The sequence below is a fragment of the Delphinapterus leucas genome, chromosome 6 (genome assembly GCF_059928025.1).
Source record: "Delphinapterus leucas isolate spDelLeu-1000000601 "Yukka" chromosome 6, BTC_Dleu_Yukka2, whole genome shotgun sequence".
Classification (NCBI taxonomy): Eukaryota; Metazoa; Chordata; class Mammalia; order Artiodactyla; family Monodontidae; genus Delphinapterus; species Delphinapterus leucas.
This window is the reverse complement of record NC_143134.1, coordinates 27,630,081-27,649,293: the sequence shown is the minus strand read 5'-3', so window position 1 is coordinate 27,649,293 and position 19,213 is coordinate 27,630,081. Positions and strand designations below refer to the sequence as shown.

The window sequence follows — 19,213 nt, the reverse complement described above, 5'->3', positions numbered from 1 at the left end:
TATGCATTAAAAAACTGAGAGGATCCACAGTAATACATTTGGAGGTGGGATAGCTGGGGATGGGCGAGGAACTTCCCACTGTGACTCTGAACTATAGGAATGTATGAGCTATACAATAACTAAACGATTGAAATAAAACTGAAAAAGAAATACAGTGCTACAAAAGATCTATGGTCTTAAGTGTAAACACCTAACACTCAGGCCCATGTTCTTCTCAGGGTGAGTGTCAGGTAGCCTAAATCCAGGTCTCCTTCACCTAAAGAAGACATTACTCTTATTTCAAAAGCTAATTACTGAGAGATACGACCTGTCATAGGGCTGTGAAGGGAGCAAATGAATGGATGTTGGTCCAGTGGAGTGAAGAAGAACTGCAAGGTGTCATCCTGGAAGACAGTGTTGAGCCCAGGCTTTGAACTGTTTGAGAGCCAGGGAGAGACAAGAGGATTAGGAAGTTTGGTTGTCTACTAAGTGACACCTTGATGACAGTGATCCACAGCAAACTGCTATCTGCAAAGACTGACCAGTAACCACTGGACACGTCAGTAGTCAACAAATACTTGTTGATTAATTGACATTTAAAAGGAAATTATGCTTGGAACTGTTCTGTATCTTGTTTCTGGTGGTAATTACAACCATAGGTATTTGTCAGAACTTGAACTGTACATTAAAAAAGGTAAATTATACTGTGTATAAATTTAAAAAAAATTTTTTTAAATTAAGGTATAATTCAAAGCAATTATGCTGAAGAGATCTATTTATTTAATAAATGTGGCTAAATGTATGGGTAACGTATTACTGTGAGAAGAGAAATTTGGCCCTTTGAAAATAAATTTGTACATAATAGGCAAAAAAAAAAAAAAAAAAAAAAAAAAGCAAAGCTAATTACTGAGCACCCACTAAGTCCCAGGCCAAAAAACACTTATAGTCTCTACTACTTTGGGGACTGATGAAGGAAAACAAGGGGGTGAGCTGGGAACAGGTCTGATCTTGGAATGGTCATGTTGATTTCCAGTAGCCAGGTTGCGAGAAGGTCCTCTGACATTGCTTACTTTGACACATCCTCCTCCTGAAAAGTTCATCTCACAAAAGATTTTCAGTTTTCCCGTCAGAAACTCACAAACTGTCTGAAAGTAGCTACCAACACTGAACTGCGAGGTGGAATTCACCCAAAGTGAACACTTTTAAACAAGTGCTTCCCTGTTGAGAGACCCAAGAGGTTTGTCTTAATTTAGTGGGAAGCATTATAGAACTGTAACATTGAGTGAAATATCCTAATATTAGCAGAGAAAAGTTTGCCAGTGCTCTGTTTCACAACAAGTATTGTATACCAAAAGATATAAGGAGTGTACAAGGTGTTTGTGGCTTTGTATGGCTTGATTAAAACTAATTACACTTAGGTGACTTTACTGAATAGGTGTGAAAATCTCCCTCTTGTGGGTATAAACAGGGACAGGCATGCGGCTAGGTAGAAGGTACGAGTGACATTTATCTGAATCATGCGGCTTAGCTCTAAAATCAGTTGTTCTGGAACATGCCAATTAAGTCACTTTTGTTCAACTGCATGAACTTTAAAGCCTCAATAATCTTCCTAAAGATGCATCAAGATTTTACAATTAGAATGAGCTGTAACAAACACGTGTTATTTCTAGCCAAAAAATCCTCCAAATCAAAACCTCCCCCCACTCTGCCAAAAAACCCTGTGTCTCTCTGCAGAATCTCTGCTGCTCATTCTGAGGTTCTGTCCGTGGCCCCGAGCACGACGTTCAAGTCTTGGGGCTCAGTGATGGGAAACTGAAGTGGCTGCCCACCTCCCTGACTGCATCTGCAGAGGGAGCAGCCAGAGGGCTATTTCCCAGTGTTCACTCTTAGGTCTCGACTCAACAGTTAAACCATCAGGTGTACCAAATTAGAGATAAACTGAAGTTCCTCTTTAAGATCAGCGGAAATGAGAAGTAGCTCCGTGTAACCCTGAGTTCTTTGAATATGCAATCCAGACTACACTTGCTGGTAGAGGGGCTCCGAAGGGCTCCCAGTCATTCACATTACTTCCTTCTACGGAGCAGGGAAGAGTCCCTCCTGATTTTAGGATATACAATGAGACGTTTTATTTGTTTGTGTGTGGGGCTCTACCTGTCAGCAGCATTATGGTAAAGCAGAAGAGCAAGGGGTGTACAAGACGACCTGATGTGCTGGAGAGCCAGGGAGACCCAGGGGGTAGGATCAAATGATGCTGTGCTTAAGGGGCTTTCACCATCAGGACCCTCTGGGCTCTTGTTAGAAATGTACTTTCTCGGTCCAACCCAGACTTACCTGGGAGCGGGGAGGGCAGTGCTCATTTTGCAACAAGCCTTGCCGGATGTTCTGATGCAGGCTAAAGAGCCAATGCCTGAGGATGTGAAGCGAATTCCTACCTGAGTCTTGCCTGGCCCAGGGTTATGGACCTATTCCATTAAACACGGAAAACCAACCAGGCCATGCTGGGAGACAGGGACGTGCCCGAGGGGCAGCAAAGGCCATTGGCTGGCTGGCAGAAGCATCTCCAGGACTCACCCATCCCCTCTCCTGACTGGAAGCCCTGGAGCCACTGACCCCGCAGTTGACCCTGGTCCAGATGTACCTGGACTCAGCTGGCCACGCTGCCAGCCAACGAGGGGACGCAGGCAGCTCTGAGCAGGTGGTGAAGGAGGCCCAATCTCCTTCGCTCTCTCCCCCTCCAGCCCTGCTCCAGGGCCTTGGGAAGAGCCAGACTCCAGGTCTAAAAATGGCAGGGGCTCTAGGACCTCAGGAGGAGAGAGGTTTAAAACAAAAGACCATCTTCACTGTCATCTGCAGCTAATCCCTGCCACAGACCTTACCGAGAAAAGCAATGCAACTTGCTCCCATCATTTATCTGTCAGCGTATATCCACAGTCAAACGGAGTCGCTGGTCCTGGATGAGCCCCCTAAACCTCAGCGCAAATCATTACCGTTGGGCATCTCCGTCATCCAGCACCTCCCGCTGCCTGATGTCCTCAGGACCTGAGGAGGGCAGACTGAACCTTCTGTTTTTCTTTACTGGATACACCAGGTGTGGGAGTTATACAAGTGCGCTCTACCCCGTGTGTCGGATGCAGTGTACCTGTGCTCCTTCTCTCATAGGAGCTCTGAAATGAACTGACCTCGCTTACATATGGTACAAACACAAGCAAACCAAAATACAATCAGGTGGCATCCCAATGTGAGTAACGTAAACAGTTAAATTACGAAGTCATTATTTTAAGCTCAAAATTCTTCAATGAAAATGGCATACAAAAGCCATATAAATTACATTTAAGGTCTGTACAGGATTCTAAAAAAAAAAAGAAAAAAATAACAATACTGTGCTCTGTACAATATTGTCTCCTTTGTAACATTCCAAACCCCAAAAACACTTTCCCTTGAATCCAGAAAACTGGGCAAAATACACATGCAGGATAATTAAAATCATTTCACAGAAGTACAAAATTGTGCGGGTTTCTTTTAAGGCACATTTCGTTTTAATACAGAACTCCCATTCCAGGAGCCCCTTTCTCATCAGACTCTGACAGGCGGCAGGCGAACGCGTCCTGTTCCCACTAATCTTTGGTGGCTGAAGGGAGACTGTTACTGGTGGGCGGTGGGGGGGGGGGTGGGTAGCAGAGAGAAAAGCAGCCTCCTCCATCCTCATGCAGCAGCCCAGTCGCTGGGCATCGCAAAGCCCGAGGTCCCACCTCACTGCCTTTTTGCAGGCCTGTTTTCCCAATGTTTGGAAATATTCAATCCCTATGCAATATGGAGGGAAGATGCCACCTAATTTCCTTCAAAGCACAGGCACTGCTCACGGCCGATTGACCTCCAGGGAAATGTAGGTGGCACTGGGGGTCACCATGCGTCCTGCTGCGTTACCTACCACCCCTGCCTTGTCAGGAGCCATTGGCTACAAGACCCTCCAACCAAGCAGGTGGGCACAGAGCTGCTCCATGCACGAGAGGACGACAGAGGAGGACTTCGCCCAGGGAGACTGCACTCCAGCCCACTGGTACCCGGGGCGCGCTCCTCAGGGAGGCCCAAGTCTCCTGCCAAGCGCCCCGCGGCCCTGCAGCCCTCAGGCTTCCAGCTGGACCTCAGACTCGTCCATCTGCAGAGTGTCATTGTCTCCCAGCAGCTCGGTCTCGGGGACGGAACCGTCCTCCTCCTCCTCTGCTTCCTGCACGGGGCTCTGGGCCACGTCTTCCGGGACATTCTGCGTGTCCTCAGTGCCCTCCGAGAGCAGGGCTGCCCTGTCTGCCACAGACGTGTTGGAGGGCGCGGTGGTGACGTACCCCGTGCTGGTGGAGCCGCTGCCACTGTGGTGGGAGCCAGGCTTGGGCACCATCTGGGCAGGCACCTGCTGCGGGGCCATCTGCATCGGGATCTGGACCGGGTAAAAGTTGGGCAGGTAGGCCCCGTAGGCCGGCACGGGCTGGTACCCATTGACGGGGATGTAGAGCTGGGGAGGGGGTACCATGGGTCTGATCTGGCCCTTCATGGGGATGAACTGGGGCTGCGGGAAGGGCTGGGCCTTCTGCTTGGGGCCCCCGTAGCGGGTGTTGCTGACGTTGCTGACGGGGCTGGTGCTGAGGGAGCTGGTCTGCGTGACGTTGCTGGCGCCTGAGGTCTGCCCCGAGCTGTTGTAGGTAGACAGGTTGCCCCAGGCCCGCAGCCGGCTGTGGATGTCCTTGAAGCGGGGCCGCCGGCTGGGGAACTCGTGCCAGCACTCGATCATCAGCGCGTACACCCAGGCGGGGCAGTCGTCGGGGCAGGGCAGCACCTGCCGGCTCCGGACCATCTCCACCACGTCCTGGTTGGAGTGGCCGCAGTAGGGCTGCAGGCCGTAGCTGAACACCTCCCACAGGACCACGCCGTAGGACCAGATGTCCGAGTCCACAGAGAACTTGCCGTACATGATGGCCTCGGGAGACATCCAGCGGATGGGCAGCAGCGCGCTCCCCGTCAGCTTGTAGTAGTCAGCTGAGTACACTTCGCGGAAGAGCCCCAAGTCCGAGATCTTCACGGTCAGCTTGTCGTACACGAGGACGTTGCGGGTGGCCAGGTCCTTGTGGACCACGTGGTGGCTGGACAGGTACTCCATGCCCGCGGCGATCTGCGCCACCACGTGCACAAAGTCGGGGGGCTCCAGGGCGGACTTCACCGTGCGGTCGTCGTCTGTGCTGCCCACGTCCGAGTGTGGCGAGCGCATGACCAGGAACTCGTGCAGGTCGCCGTGCGAGCAGTAGCTGAAGATCATGCTGAGGGGCTGGTCCTTGGTCACCACGCCCAGCAGGCAGACAATGTTGGGGTGCTGCAGCCGTGCCCGCAGCAGGGCCTCGTGCCGGAACTCCTCCCGGAGCGGCCCCTCCGCTTTGTCCTTCAGCGTCTTGATGGCCACGGCCTGGGTCTGCTCGCCCGGCGCCGGGCCGAACAGATGCCCTTTGTAGACCTTGCCGAACCGGTCCTCCCCGAGCTCCTCCATGAACCTCACCGTGGACAAGCTGATCTCCTTGAGTTTGGCCTGCCAAAAAGAAAAGCTCTGGTGAAACATTTCTGCCACCGAGATGCGAGGAGGCAGAGCTGAACAGCTGGGAGGGCATTCTGGGGGGGCGGCAGTCCTAGAGCCGCCCCCCAGCCTGGGCTTGCAGAGGACCCGCCAGTCCCACCCAGCCCAGGCTCAGCCTGCCCCGCACAATGCTCTCTGCTCTTAAATGTGCTCTGACACCATGAGGCTGCCTGAAACCTTCAACAGGGTCCCAACCAGGCTGCAAACAATGTCCCCACCCAAAGATAACATTGCAGACTATATGTGTGAGGGTGTGTGTGTGCGCACACCTGTTTACACACCCCAGCCACGCTGAACTCCGGCTGTCCTCCCAGCTGTGTCCCCCACTCAGGGACTTTCCTGATGTTCCCTGCTACGTGCCCACTGACAGGCCCAGTCACCACTGTTCATCACAACAAGATGCAATGTCTATTTCCCTCGAACCCTGAGGTGTGCGTCCCCCGATCTGAGTCATTTTTAGAGTCCAGGCCAGCTGTTCTCCAGATGTGCCTCCAAGGGCCTGTTTTGCCCCTTCCTCTCGATTAGATTCTCCAGTTGATGCCACCTGACAGAAGCACCACACAGGTGAAATCGATTTGAACCTTGCTCTCAGCCTCTACAACTTCCCATGCCTTCTGTGTGCCTGGCCCCCGTCCTCGGAGGCTCTCTGAACCCAAGGGAATCTGTGCCCTCGCCTGCCGGCCCTTCACCCACAGCAAACCCTCCGTGACTCCTGGCTACTGAGCAGAATGAATCCACCTTCTCCCTCTTCAGAGCCTGGATGGGAATGGTTTTCCCCCCAAACTTTCAAGCAATGCAAATGCCCCTTCACTGAAGCTAGGTGGGCTGGGAGAGACCTCCTCCTGTGACACATTTCAGTGTGTTCTCGCTACCCTAAGAACTCAGGTTGGGGGTGGTCTGCCCCCTTACCACCACTACAGGACTGTTGCTGTGTCCTTCCCTGTAAAACAAAACAAAGCAAAACCAACCCAAACCCAAACTGACCAGAAAACAGGTCATCATCCCTCAGAAATACCATGTTGACCCTCTAGTGGTGGGGGTGATCTGAGCCCTTCTTTTGTGTGTCCTCCTGTGGGGACAGCTGAAGCACAGCAAAGTGAGGACACCTCATTCGGGCCCATGCTAAAATGGCTGGTCTCCGTCGAGGGAGAACAGTGAAGTCCAAACACACCTTCCACATACCCCCTAAGGACACAAACGTCCTGGTATATTTTAGAGAAGAAACGGCAAAAGGAAGGACAGTTTAAAAGAATTATGTGCTGTGTATCAAGCAAATTAAGAATCTCCAGGTAGAGGTTAAGCCTGGGGGAGCTGCCTCTTTGAATACGGGGGCACACAGACCTGCTTGTGCTGGTTGAGGAGAGGCATTTCCACGTCCTGGCTGGGTGAGGCCATCAGCTGCCGCCTCTGGGGCGTGGAGGAAGAAGCCTTCTGTTTATTCCGGCACATGCAGACCAAGAAGAAAAGGCATGCGATGACCAGGGGAATGGCGATGCTCGGAACCAGGATGTACAGAATTCCCAGCCTGCTGCTGTCTTGGGGGCCTGTGAACAGCAAGGCGTTCGTGAGTTTTCTGAAAACATCCCTGTTTGCAACTCGAAGTTCTCTACCATCCCACTCCCACCTCCAACTAAAATATTCAAGCACAAGTAGATAATCAGGGTAAGTTTCACAAAGGGACAAAATTATAAGCCAAACCTCGAAAAAAGTAATGTACCCAAAAACACACATCCCGCTAAACATTTATGAGACACAATCTAGAACTGCCCACCACGGAAACAAAGAGGAATACAGAGCTCAAAAAATAAACGAACTCTTAGGGCTTCCCTGGTGGCGCAGTGATTGAGAGTCCGCCTGCCGATGCAGGGGACACAGATTCGTGCCCCGGTCCGGGAAGATCCCACATGCCGCGGAGCGGCTGGGCCCGTGAGCCATGGCCGCTGAGCCTGCGCGTCCAGAGCCTGTGCTCCGCAACAGGAGAGGCCACAACAGTGAGAGGCCCGCGTACCGCAAAAAAAAAAAAAAAAAAGTTAATAAACAAACTCTAAAGGCCTTACGGTAGCAAACACCACCATCACATTCCCTTCTAATCTGAGTACCGTTGGAAATGGGTGCTCTGACTTTTCATCTCTACTAAACTCGATGAAACACATGGGACATGCTTGTCCTCAGTGAAGGAAACTGGATACTGGCATTAGAAATGATCCTTTTCTTCATTCAACATTTTAGGGTTTTCCACATTTTTGTACAATGAACCCATATTCTTTTAAGACAATAATTAAAAATGCATTTGATTTAAAAGAGCACTGGTAGCCAATGAGTTTGACCTAACAATTTGCAGCAGTTCCAAGTGTTTTTCCTTCATTTTTTTCCACGGTGAAGAGCAACGCTCTGTCTCCCCCTACAGGATTTACAGAAAAGCACAGAGGGCCCCAGGCTGCAAGGCTAAAAGGACGGCCAGGAACCCTGTGGGCAGCGCTGCCCTCTGAGGGAGAGTTGAGGCTTCTGCTCTGTGATGTGGAAGGCAAGTCCTCCAAAAGGCCCCTCTCCCCACAACAGTTTTCACCTTAACCTTGTGAATAATCACATGGGACTTGGGCCTCCCTATGACCAGTGGGTAATGAGCTTTCCATGTAAAAGCAAACAAGTGATTTCTGGTCCATGTGGTCCCCCAAAAGAGCTAATTCAGTTCTAAAAATCACCACTACCACCACCATAGTAAAGAAGCCTTGTCCCAAAGCCAGTCTTGCCCCCCAGCCTCCAAAAGAAGATAAAAATCAAATGCAACCACACACACAACTCTCCTGACCCCACCCCGGAGGCAGATATTTCAGAAGACTCAGGGGCAGTGGGGATTCTAGGTCATTTTTCACGATTAGGGCTAAGGGGAGATTCCAGGACCCTCAGGCCAAGGTGAGAGATGTGACCACCATCCATAGGTTTGTAAACCATTAACTTTTATCATTACCTTTTAAAAATCACCAACAGAACACATGCTTATTAATAATTCTATTGACAGCATTAGAGAAACGTGAATGTTCCTAATAACTAATTTCACCAAAGGCTATATATACTACTGTTAATAGGTTGGTATTCACTTAATTTTTTATGTATATATTTAAGTTGAACATGAAATAACCAATATTCAACTAATTTGACATAGAGAAGCAGCAGTTTCATATAATTTTTAAAAACAGAATTTTAAATGGAATCACATCATCCATGTTTTCCTGCTCCTGGTTTTGTGGCAGAATAATATATCTCAGGCCACGTTTCCCGCAGAACAGACAGCACTAGGCACTCTGCAAGAGCTGCACACTGTCCCAAGGTACGGATGTACTTCAATTATCATCCAACCCCTTGTTGGTAAACAATTACTCTGTTTGTCATTTAGCTGTTAAAAGTGATTCTGCAACAAACATCCTTGCATTTCTGCCCTTTAAGTGCAAATATTTCTGCAATATAAGATTCCTATGGCATTGCCAGGTCAAAGAACATACATATTTCTCTTTATGATTCGATTCATTTTTAATTACAAAAGTAAAAACTGCTCATTGTAAAAACATCTTATGCTTTAACATATCTGTAGGTCATGGGAAATCACTGCTGAAAGTATGATGTTTATCTTTGCAAAACTTCTTCCATGAAATACAGGTGCATATACGTGCTCACTCACGTACCCTTCACTCATTTTGTTTCTTTTATCAGAAGGAAAGAACGAGGAAGGGAGGAAGGAAGGAAAGTGAGAGGGAAAGGAAAGGGAAGGGAGGGAGGATACGAGAAAGACAGAGAGAGACAGAGAGAAGAACAGGAAGAAAGACAAACCAAAAAGACATACCACAGCTATTGCCCTCCAGCTTGCTTCTTTCCCTTAACAGGTCAATATGAACATCCTTCCTGGCAGGAAATTTTTTTAAACAACTGTAGCATTCCATTGAATAACTTTACTATAATCTATTTACCAAGCTTTTCATTCTTAAAATTTATTCCTGCACAGAGATAATGATGTCTGTAAAATTTGCAACCATGAACTACAAACTTTTCTCCTAGTCATAATTTAAGACAGAAATTGCAGGGAAAACAGTTAAGAGATTTAAGTTCTATTTTCTCCTCACTCTGCTGAGCCTCTGTGTAAAAGCTGAGCAGAGTGGGAGGCGAGGGAGGGCAAGCAGGAGGCCTTGTGCCCCAACCACAGATGCTGGTCTGAGAAGCTGGTTGTAATAGTAATGGGAAGCATTTCCACTAATAGTGGGAAATGCATGACAATGTTCACTGGGAAACAAGAGGCCAAACTGAATATCCCAGGACCACACATGGAAAGAGGGCTGACAGAAGGGCCCCCAAGTGTAAACAGTAGTCTCTGCTGAGTGGTAAAATTAGGGGTGATTTACACATTCTTCTTCAGACTTTTCTATAATTTAAAACGTCCTATAATGACGAGATACTACTTTTACAACCAGCAACAGCTTTATTTAAAACAAATAATCATGGTGGTGAAACTCGGTGTGGGCAGGGGGCTCCCAGAGCTATCAGCCTCCCGGTTCCACATCATCACAAAGTACACCCCACAGTCAACACTTTAAAAAAAAAAGAGAGAGCGAATACATACTACAAGAGGGTACGTCACACAGTTCCATGCGTACGTTTTTATTCTGCGTGAAGCACCAGGGGCCTTCCATCTGCCCTCCGGGGTTCCGGCAGTAGGCGTGCCCTCCTCCGAGCTCGGGGAAGTCGGCGCTGGTCAGGTGGTGGCTGTGGGGATGCTGCAGGGCCCACGGCTGGCACTGGTGTCCCGACTTGGTGGTGCTTGCCGTCCCTCTGTAATCCGTGCCTGAGCCGTTGTAGCACTGATGGTCTGAGAGAGAAGATGCGTCAGGAGGCCCAAAAATTAAGAGGAAGCCGCCCTCCTCTGGGGGTCCAGGGAGCACCCTTCTTCAACTATTCCAAAAAGGAACAACAAAGCCACTTTGCCTGGATGTACCCACACTGAAATTTCCAAAAGACCGAAGAGTTTGACATCACTTCCAAGGAAAGCAGCATTAGACGTAATGACTGAATACAGTCCCAAGCCCACAAATTTAATGGGCGGGTGCACCAGGTACATATATGGGGAAACAACTGGTCAGAAGTTATTCTATGGCCCTGAAACACCTTTGGACTCACGAGGCACCCCCATTCCACAGTGACGATGTCAACCCCAGCCTCACGTTCGCTTGCACTAGAAGCAAAACCAAACGACGCAGCAGGGAAGAGAAACTCCCAGGCCTGGCCCGCCAGCCTCAGTGAGGACGCGGCTCAGCCTCCTGTGCACAGAGCCCCAGGCTCACTCCACTCCGGGGCCAGGGGGACCCAGGGCCTCTCTGAGCCACACCTGGGGTGTGTGTCTGTTGAACACCGGTTACACCGTGCTTGCCGTGTGCAGGCACTGTTCTAAGAACTTTCTAAATACTAATTCATTTAATCTACATTCCAGCTACTGAGATCAGCAGTTATTATCCCCGTGTAATATGAGGAAGCTCATGTTTAAGCAACTTGCCTGAGGTCCCATGGAGTCAGCCTGGCAACCAGGATTTGGACGGTGCAGTGGGTCTGTAGACCAGGCTCTGACTGCCCTGGTGAGGAGCCCTGCCGCCCTCGGGAACCCTGGCCTCGCCAAGGAAGTGAATATTTCCCAAGCCTGGGAGGGAGGCGACCGCTTCCCTGGGTCCCCTCCCCTCAAGGAGGGCCACAATCCTAGTCAGCTGCTGAGAGATGCTTGTGCACCACAAGGCAGTCTTGGAAGCGGACCCTGCCTCCCCCAAAGCTCCTCACAGCTTTGGGGGCAGGTGCAGAAAGTCCTCCCATTCGTAGAGGAGCCAAGTTTGTGGCTCATCAGGGTAGAGTGACTTACTGGGGACCCACAAGCAGGCAGGGCCAGGAGGGCTGTGCAACTGGAACCGGACAACGGCGAGTCCCCACCCCGCAACTGCCCTACCGGAATGGGGGCCGGTCTGTGAGACTTCCCCGGATGGAATGGGGTCCCCAGGCTCTTAAGAAGCAGGACCCCGGCCTCGGGGGCGGGCACAGACTCACAGCGGCCCAGCCTCTCGGCCGGGATGCCGATGCGCATGCAGTTGGCGGCGTCCGGGCTCTCGGGCATGGGCAATGCCTCGCACTTGGGCAGCTGCAGCCGCATGAGGATGAGTGGGTTGGAGCGCGCAATCGTGTACTCCTGGCGGCAGAGGTCGCTCTCCAGCACCTCGCACTCGTCCCGGCACAGCTCGCGCGGCTTGGGCGCCCGGGAGCGCGCGTCGCACAGCGGGAACACGAAGTGGCAGAAGGACGGGATGGCGAACTGCGAGCACTGGTCCGACAGGTGCGTGGAGGTGCCGATCATGGTGAAGGCAGCTGCGGAGGCGACGAGGCTGGCGTTAGGGTGGGCTGGGCCCTGCCTGGGACCAACATCTGCCCGGCAACCCCTGCCCAGCGCCCCTGGTTTCATCTCCAGCCCTGGCTCCCCACTCTTCCCAGGGCCCCTGGTCCCACCCACCCTGCCCGGCGCCCGTGGCCCCCATCTCGACCATGCCCCGCCGCCCCCCGCCCTCCACCTTGTCTTCTGCCAGCCGCGAGAGGCTCTCACAAGAGCAGGGCCCCGGGGAGCACATAGGCCGCCCAGGTTTGCACCAGACAAAGAAGGTCCCTGGTGTCAGGGCTTCATTTACAAACATCAAAAGCGAGACAAGAAAGAAAGAAAACTAGGCCCCAGATCTCATCCACCTAGATGCTACCTCCATGACAGAAAGATTCTGTTATCAGACCCAAAGCCACTTCTTAAGGTCCTGCTATGAACTGGCTCTGCAAGCACATGGCGGTAGGTAAAGCTGTGGGCTGAGTGGCTTCTAGAAGGAGAGATTGGAGCAGAGGCACAAGGACCAAGCCTGGGTCTTCCTGACATCTCAGGGCCTGTGAGAAGAGGGGAGGCCTGGCCAGGGGATGGAGATAGTGTGCCAGAAAGACGAACGATCCGCCCTGTGACATGCAGCCTAAGGAGGAGTAAGATGACAAATGGGGGTACAGGGGAGTCCCTCAGGTGGAGTCTGGGGAGAGCCAAGAAACTGCTGGAGGAGGTTCTAAGTGGGGAGAGGGGCAGGGCTTTGTGATAAAGGAGAGCAGGGAAGCAGGCTGTCGCAGGAGAGTCTGGAGCCAGGGTGGGCTGGCTTGCTTTTTAGGGGCAAGACGTCACAAGATGGAGCCTGATGGGAAGAACCTGACACCTGATGTGGAGAAGGGAAGGGGGTGGGAGCTTCAGATACAAAGTCTAGGCAGGTGAGCGGGAGCAGAGCTGCCAGTGGCAGGAGGGAAGGCGTGCACTCCAGGCGCTCTCCTCAGGGCTGTGGCGGTCAGGGTTCAAAGGAAAGCATCAGTTGCCCCATACATGCCCACGCCAGAAGGCCCACGCCACTCTGACCTATGAAGGACCTGCTTATCAGGATCTGATCTTGGACAGCTGGAGGAAAAGAGGCGCCTCTGTCTACACACCCTGCTGAGGTGGGGAGGAGGAAACCAGAGAGGTTGGAATTTAGTTCCTGGGACGCCCCAGCTTCACCCATGACTTGTAGTGCCATGCCCACTGTGGCCAGCAGGTGGCGCTGCTGGCACCCATTCCCCACACCGCCCCCCCCCACGCCCCCCACCCCCGCCCCAAGGACCCACCAGCCACCCATGGCAGGCATTGGGTTAGATGAGCTGGCATGGGAGCCCAGTTCTGGCCCTGCCCTGTCATTTACTACAGGGTTGTCAGTCACTCAGTCCTTTCTGGGCCTGGGTCTTTATCTGTCAAGTGATCTGTCGAGGCCACACTTTGGGGAATGAAAGCCCACATGGAGCCAATAAAATAGCACGTGAGGTGAATGGTCCATGAGGGTCTGGTAACAGGCACGCAGCGCTGGGTTCCAGGCACTCTGTAGTGTGCTGCCCACATCATCCTTAGTCTTCTGGTCCCTTGTGGACAATATTAAAATTGAGGAATGGAGAGGTAAGAGGTTAAGGTGCAGGGTCTCTTGGAGTTAGCTGACGAACCAAGTTTGAACCCAGTTCAGTCCCATCACGTGAGCTGGCAACTGACTACCAAGAGGGTTGTTGCCAGTGTTGGACCTGACCCCCAGGCAGGGAAAGACCTAAGAAAGCCAAACATGGCATTGCTTTTGGGGTACCAACTGATAGGATGTCAAGGCTGACCCTTTTAGGATTTCTCCTACCCCCGCCCCAGAACCTATCATGTGAGGGCTTATTTCTGAAAGATGGTTCTAGGCACCGAGGAGGTCCAACCATCATGTCCCCGTTTTCGTTTACACCCAGCACATCACTCTGACGGTTCTCTGGGGCCCATTCCTGGGAAGCTTCCAGAGTCCCTGGAATGAGTTCTGACAAGCACGCTCTCCAAACAGACTATCTCCACAACCACTGCAGTCTCTAAACCTCAAGTCAGTCAGTCTAGAGCAACTTGACGTTTATTTTTTCAAAAATACACAAATGTAGAGAACCCTCATTCTAAACTTGTACCTAAAAACTACTATAAAAATGAGTCTGCTGAGACATCTGATTTGTTAATCCTTTAAACAATTCCTGAAGAAATAATTGAGAGACAGTCTTGTGCCTTGAATCAGTGTTTGCCAATTACTGGGATATAAAATTAATTCTGGTCTGCGGGTAGCATTTTAAAAGATGACTAGAATGGAACAGAGGATGTCAGGGTGCATGGTTTGCATTAAGGCTGAAACCAACTTTTTTCTTTAATGAAATAAAACTGAAGAGAAAAATCGCAGTGCACTCACTGCCTTTGTTCAGGGCAAATGTTGTTTCCTGTAGCCCATTTCAGTTCTGTGAAGTAGAGGTATGTGTAGACTAAGTCACGATGTAAAATATACTTTTTATTGATACTGTACGTTGTGGTCAGAAAGTTTGAGAAGTTCTGCTTTAAATGGCATAAGAAGCTTTTCCAATGAGAGATACCAACAATTATAAAAGATTCTCCCATTGGAACAAGATAGCACCTTCCAAGATCTCCAGGTCCCATTACTGCCCTTCCATTCTCACTGGACACCTGGCCCTGTCCTCAGGGGGCTCTGTAACCATGGGCCAGCCAGGCCCCTCTGTGACCGTGACCTTAGACCCTCCAGACTGTGGGTGAAATACAAAGCCAGGGTTGACCTAAAACTTAGAAGAACATCAGTGTCACCTATGTGAGTTTCTACCTGGGGACCTCCTTTGTGCCCTTACCAGGGCAGTGCTTTGCCAGCCCCTCCACAAATCCCTCCAGAATCACCGGGAGCCCCACATCGCAGGTTGGTCGGGGTCAAGAACCACTGTGCAGAGGATGTAGTTCAACGGGGACACCTGCCATCTTCACAAGATCCTCCTTGTTCCTTATAGAGTCTGGAGAGAAAACGTCTGGGCTTGTGGGGAGAGCAGAGAGAGGCGGAGGGGGGCTTTTTGGGGCCTTGGTCTAATTCATTTTCTCACTTCTCAAGGGTTTTCCCCCAGGAAGTCCTTGACACCAATGTGAGGACTAACAACCAACCAGAGACAGTAACTTCTAAAATGACGGAGAACGAGCAGCTTCACTCCTAAATGATCTGCTCCATTTCTCACACAACGGAGGAGGTACCCAAAGACCTGGCTATGCCTGGAAACTGGGGGCCTACGGGGGTCTGAGTTCACTGCAGTGTCCCCAGGCACAGCCGATGGCCTGGAACCTCTGTCTCCAACAGCTAAAATCAGGCCCGGGTACCGTTTAATCAAGCGTAACTCCAAGAAGGCAAAAGAGTCAGGAAAAGTAAAACCTAGAATGAATGTGGCAGGTGCTGGCCTGGCCACGCGGTGAGGACAAGACAATGCAGGGCTTCGGACCCACGTGGTTGACTTAATTCAGTGTGTTGGCACATTCTAAGCAGACTGTACTTGCTAATTTTCATATATAAATGGGAACATTTTAGGATAAACCGCGGTGGTAATTGCAACTGCTTCTGAAAAAGGCCTCTGACTTTCTCTTGCAGGAGGCAGGGCACAGGGACTCACTGTCCAAGGTCATAACCAACAAAACACCCAAGTGGGACTGAAAACACACCAGCGTGGCGACAGGCAGCTGCGTGTGTGCTCACTGTCTCAGAACAAAGGTCTGCGCTCCTACCTGTGATTCGGTTTTCAATCTCCCCCTGCATCTGGAGAGAGTCCACATAAATGGTCCGGTTCCCAATGAAACGTGCACAGGCGATTCCCCGGTAAGGCTGGCAGAATCCATCCTCATGGTAGTCGTCTCTGGTAAAAAACACATGGTCTGTAAGTGCACTGGAAGGTGTCAAATATCCCAGATTTTTTTCTTTTCTTTTTAAATTCAGCATCTGATGATCTAGCCACCTTGTCCCTTGGCATTTACCCAAATGAATTGAAAACTTCTGTCCACACAAAAACTTGCACATGCATGTTTGCAGCTTAATCCATAACTGCCAAAACTTGGAAGCAACCAAAATCTCCACCGTGAATGGATAAACTGTAGTACGATGTAATATTACTCAGCACTGAAAAGAAATGAGCTATCAAGAAAAGACATGAGAAGACACAGAGCAAACTTAAATGCACATTACTAAGTGAAAGAAGCCAATCTGAAAAGGCTGCATGCATACTGTATGATCTCGACTTTATGACATTCTAGAAAAAGCAAAATTATGGAGCAGTATAAAGATCAGTGAATGCCAAAGGGTGGGGGGAGGGTTGGTGAACAGGAGAACAGAGATTTTTAGCACAGTACAACTACTCTGTATGATACGACAATGGCAGACACATGTCATTACACATTTGTGCAAACCCAGAGAACACGCAACACCAAGAGTGAATTGTAATGTAAACTATAGACTTTAGCTAATAATAAGGTATCAACATAGGCTCACTAACTATAACAAATGCACCACACACTGACATAAGATGTTACTGATAGGGGAAACCCTATGTACAGATGTGGGGAACCGGTACATGATATCTCTCTGTACTTTCTGTTCAATTTTTCTGTAAGCCTAAAATTGCTCTAAATATAAAGTCTATTCACTTAAAAAAAAATCCAGCATCTTTAAGGTCAGGGGGGATGGAACAAAGGAAGTTGAGTATGAAAGGCGGATTATAAATGTGAAGTGTACACATGGGTGGGTACGTGCTCACGCCTATGTTCAAATACATGCAGGGTATTAACGATTAACATGTTTCATCGTAGTCTTAAACTACATCAGAAACATTACACCCCTATTAATTTCCGTTGTTTGCAAGCGACGCTTTTATGAAAATGATGTTCATTCAGAAACTGTGTTCTACTGTTAAACTGTAGGAGAGAATTCTTTGAAACAGAGGAAAGCAATGGAGAGGATTCCGAAAAGTCAGGCAGGGCCTCAAAGAGTTTGTGCAGCGAGATGTGCTAATTACACCACAGAGGAGTGGTGACCTCGCCACTGCTCCACAGCGCAGACCACACGTATAAACACGGGGGACAGAGAGGGAGGCTCTCAAAAGCACAGCCCTCCCACTTGCCCTGCAGTCCGACCTTCCCCCCAGCCTGTAGGGAACAGCCTGCACATGTCCCCTTGGAGTCTGTGCTAAATTATTCTCGGTAAAACCTGTTAGTCCTGCCTTTGGCCAATAAAATCAGTAATTCTAAGCACCTAGGTGCTTTTTAAAGTGGCCCTGAGGATGCTCCAAGGAGATAGTAAAAGTGGGCCGAAGCACATATATTAGGGCTGCCGTCTGCTGGGGAGCAAAGGAGAGGGGCCGGGAGCTCCCAGAACAAGTTTCGGCAAAGTGCCTCAGGCCTGTAATTAAGTCACTTGTTTTCTAGCAAATCTGCCACCTGCCATAAGCCTAACACTTGTCATCCACCCTACATTGATTTGGACCATCCCCAAACGAAATCGGGGTTGTGTCCAATTTAACCAAATGGACTTTAAGAATCCCTGTCTTAGCTTTCTCACAAATGTAAAGTCTGAACGCTCGTAACAGTGGAGACAAAGGGTCTGGCAGGACACAGTCTCTTCAGCCACCTCTGGCTCTCTCCCTCCTCTACTGTCTTCTCAGCCCCCGAAGAAAATTTCTTTTTCAAAGAAAAGAACCTGGGCTTCCCTGGTGGCACAGTGGTTGAGAGTCCGCCTGCCGATGCAGGGGACACGGGTTCGTACCCCGGTCCGGAAGGATCCCACATGCCGTGGAGCGGCTGGGCCCGTGAGCCATGGCCGCTGAGCCTGCGCGTCCGGAGCCTGTGCTCCGCAACGGGAGAGGCCACAACAGTGAGAGGCCCGCGTACCACAAAAAAAAAAGAAAAGAAAAGAAAAGAAAAGAACCTGGAGCCATAAATAATCTAAAACAGGAGATTCTGGTGTCAGTAAGAGCCAGATGCCCTTTCTCTCAAGCTCACCGGCCATTATTTCTTTGGGTCAAGGATTCCTTAAATATCGTTTAAATAAGCAAGCACATGTGCTAACAATACACACCCAACCCACCCCTCTCTCACCCTTTGTGAGCTGGAGTTAACTGCTGATTAAACTAAAACCAATGTTACACTTGCCAAATACACAAACACAAGTGCAAGTCAACTCTGCCCCGGTGTGTGAGCTGTGTCCCTGTTTGCAGGCTGGGTTTAGGTCACTTGCCTGCTATGCCAGGAAAAGCATGAAGATGCGCACGTTCTTATTAACGTCAGCCCACCTAGGGTATGAGATTTGATTCAGTTAGTCCCTTGGGTGACCCCCACAAGAGTAAGCAATTTCTCTCCTCTGCCTCAAGAGTCAAGGAATACAAAGCCTAGTCCCTCACTGTGGGCTTCTCCCTGGCCAGGTGCCCACAGGATGAGGGAGCAACAAGGGTGCAGGGAAGACACGCTGAGAAGGGGCTCAAGGCCATCACATCGTGTTCACAGCTTACTCATCTCAGTGGGCTTCTAATCTGAATTTTAGAGAATGTCCAAAAACGCAAACAGAAATGGCTGGACAATGACATCTTTCAGGTTTCTGAATTTTGAGAAAACAAGTGGGAATTGCTTTTCAGTTTCAAACAGAATTATGTCTTATCTTCACCTGGCATTGTTTAGGACCTCTGAAAAGTGACAGAGCTGGAGTAAGTCTGTAAAACTGGTCACTCAGAGACTAAAGAAAAGTGCTGACACAGAAGCTGCCTTCTATAAAATCCTTTAAACCACACAAGTGAAACAAGCATGCTCACCAAATCTCAGAACATCAATGTGATAGAAACTCAATTTTGGAAATCTCCTCCATTCCTAATGCTGCCAGGCACTAATAACACAGATGAAGAAGTAACTTGTATACCAACAAGTTCATGGTAAAGGAGGAGAGAGAGAGAGAGAGAGAGAGAGAGAGGTTACTACAATATCGGGGGGAAAAAGCAATGGGAAAGGAGTAGGAGATTGGGAGGAAACAGAAAAAGGAGCCATCATATTGTGATAGAAAGGGCTTCTTCACAAACGGCTGAGGAGATGGTGGGGCCAGTCAGCACCTTCCCTGCAATGGTACCTGCTAAAAACAAAAACTGGTTTGAAGAAAACCATAGAAAAATTCCTTGTTATAAATAATGAATAACCTTTAAAGGAAA

General features: G+C 49.9%; 1 protein-coding gene across 1 annotated transcript in view; it reads right to left on the bottom strand.

Annotated features, from left to right (window-relative positions):
• Positions 1–2,104: 2,104 nt before the first annotated feature.
• Positions 2,105–19,213, bottom strand: part of ROR2 (ROR family WNT receptor 2) — a 49,074-nt gene continuing 31,965 nt past the window's right edge. Inside the window, exons 4-8 of the mRNA XM_022560694.3 lie at positions 15,762–15,889; positions 11,666–11,980; positions 10,203–10,448; positions 6,935–7,137; positions 2,105–5,548 (exon numbers count right to left, since the gene is read on the bottom strand). Coding sequence (XP_022416402.2) covers positions 4,103–5,548; positions 6,935–7,137; positions 10,203–10,448; positions 11,666–11,980; positions 15,762–15,889 — 2,338 coding nt within the window. The 3' untranslated portion in view covers positions 2,105–4,102. The remainder of the gene's footprint in view (positions 5,549–6,934; positions 7,138–10,202; positions 10,449–11,665; positions 11,981–15,761; positions 15,890–19,213) is intronic.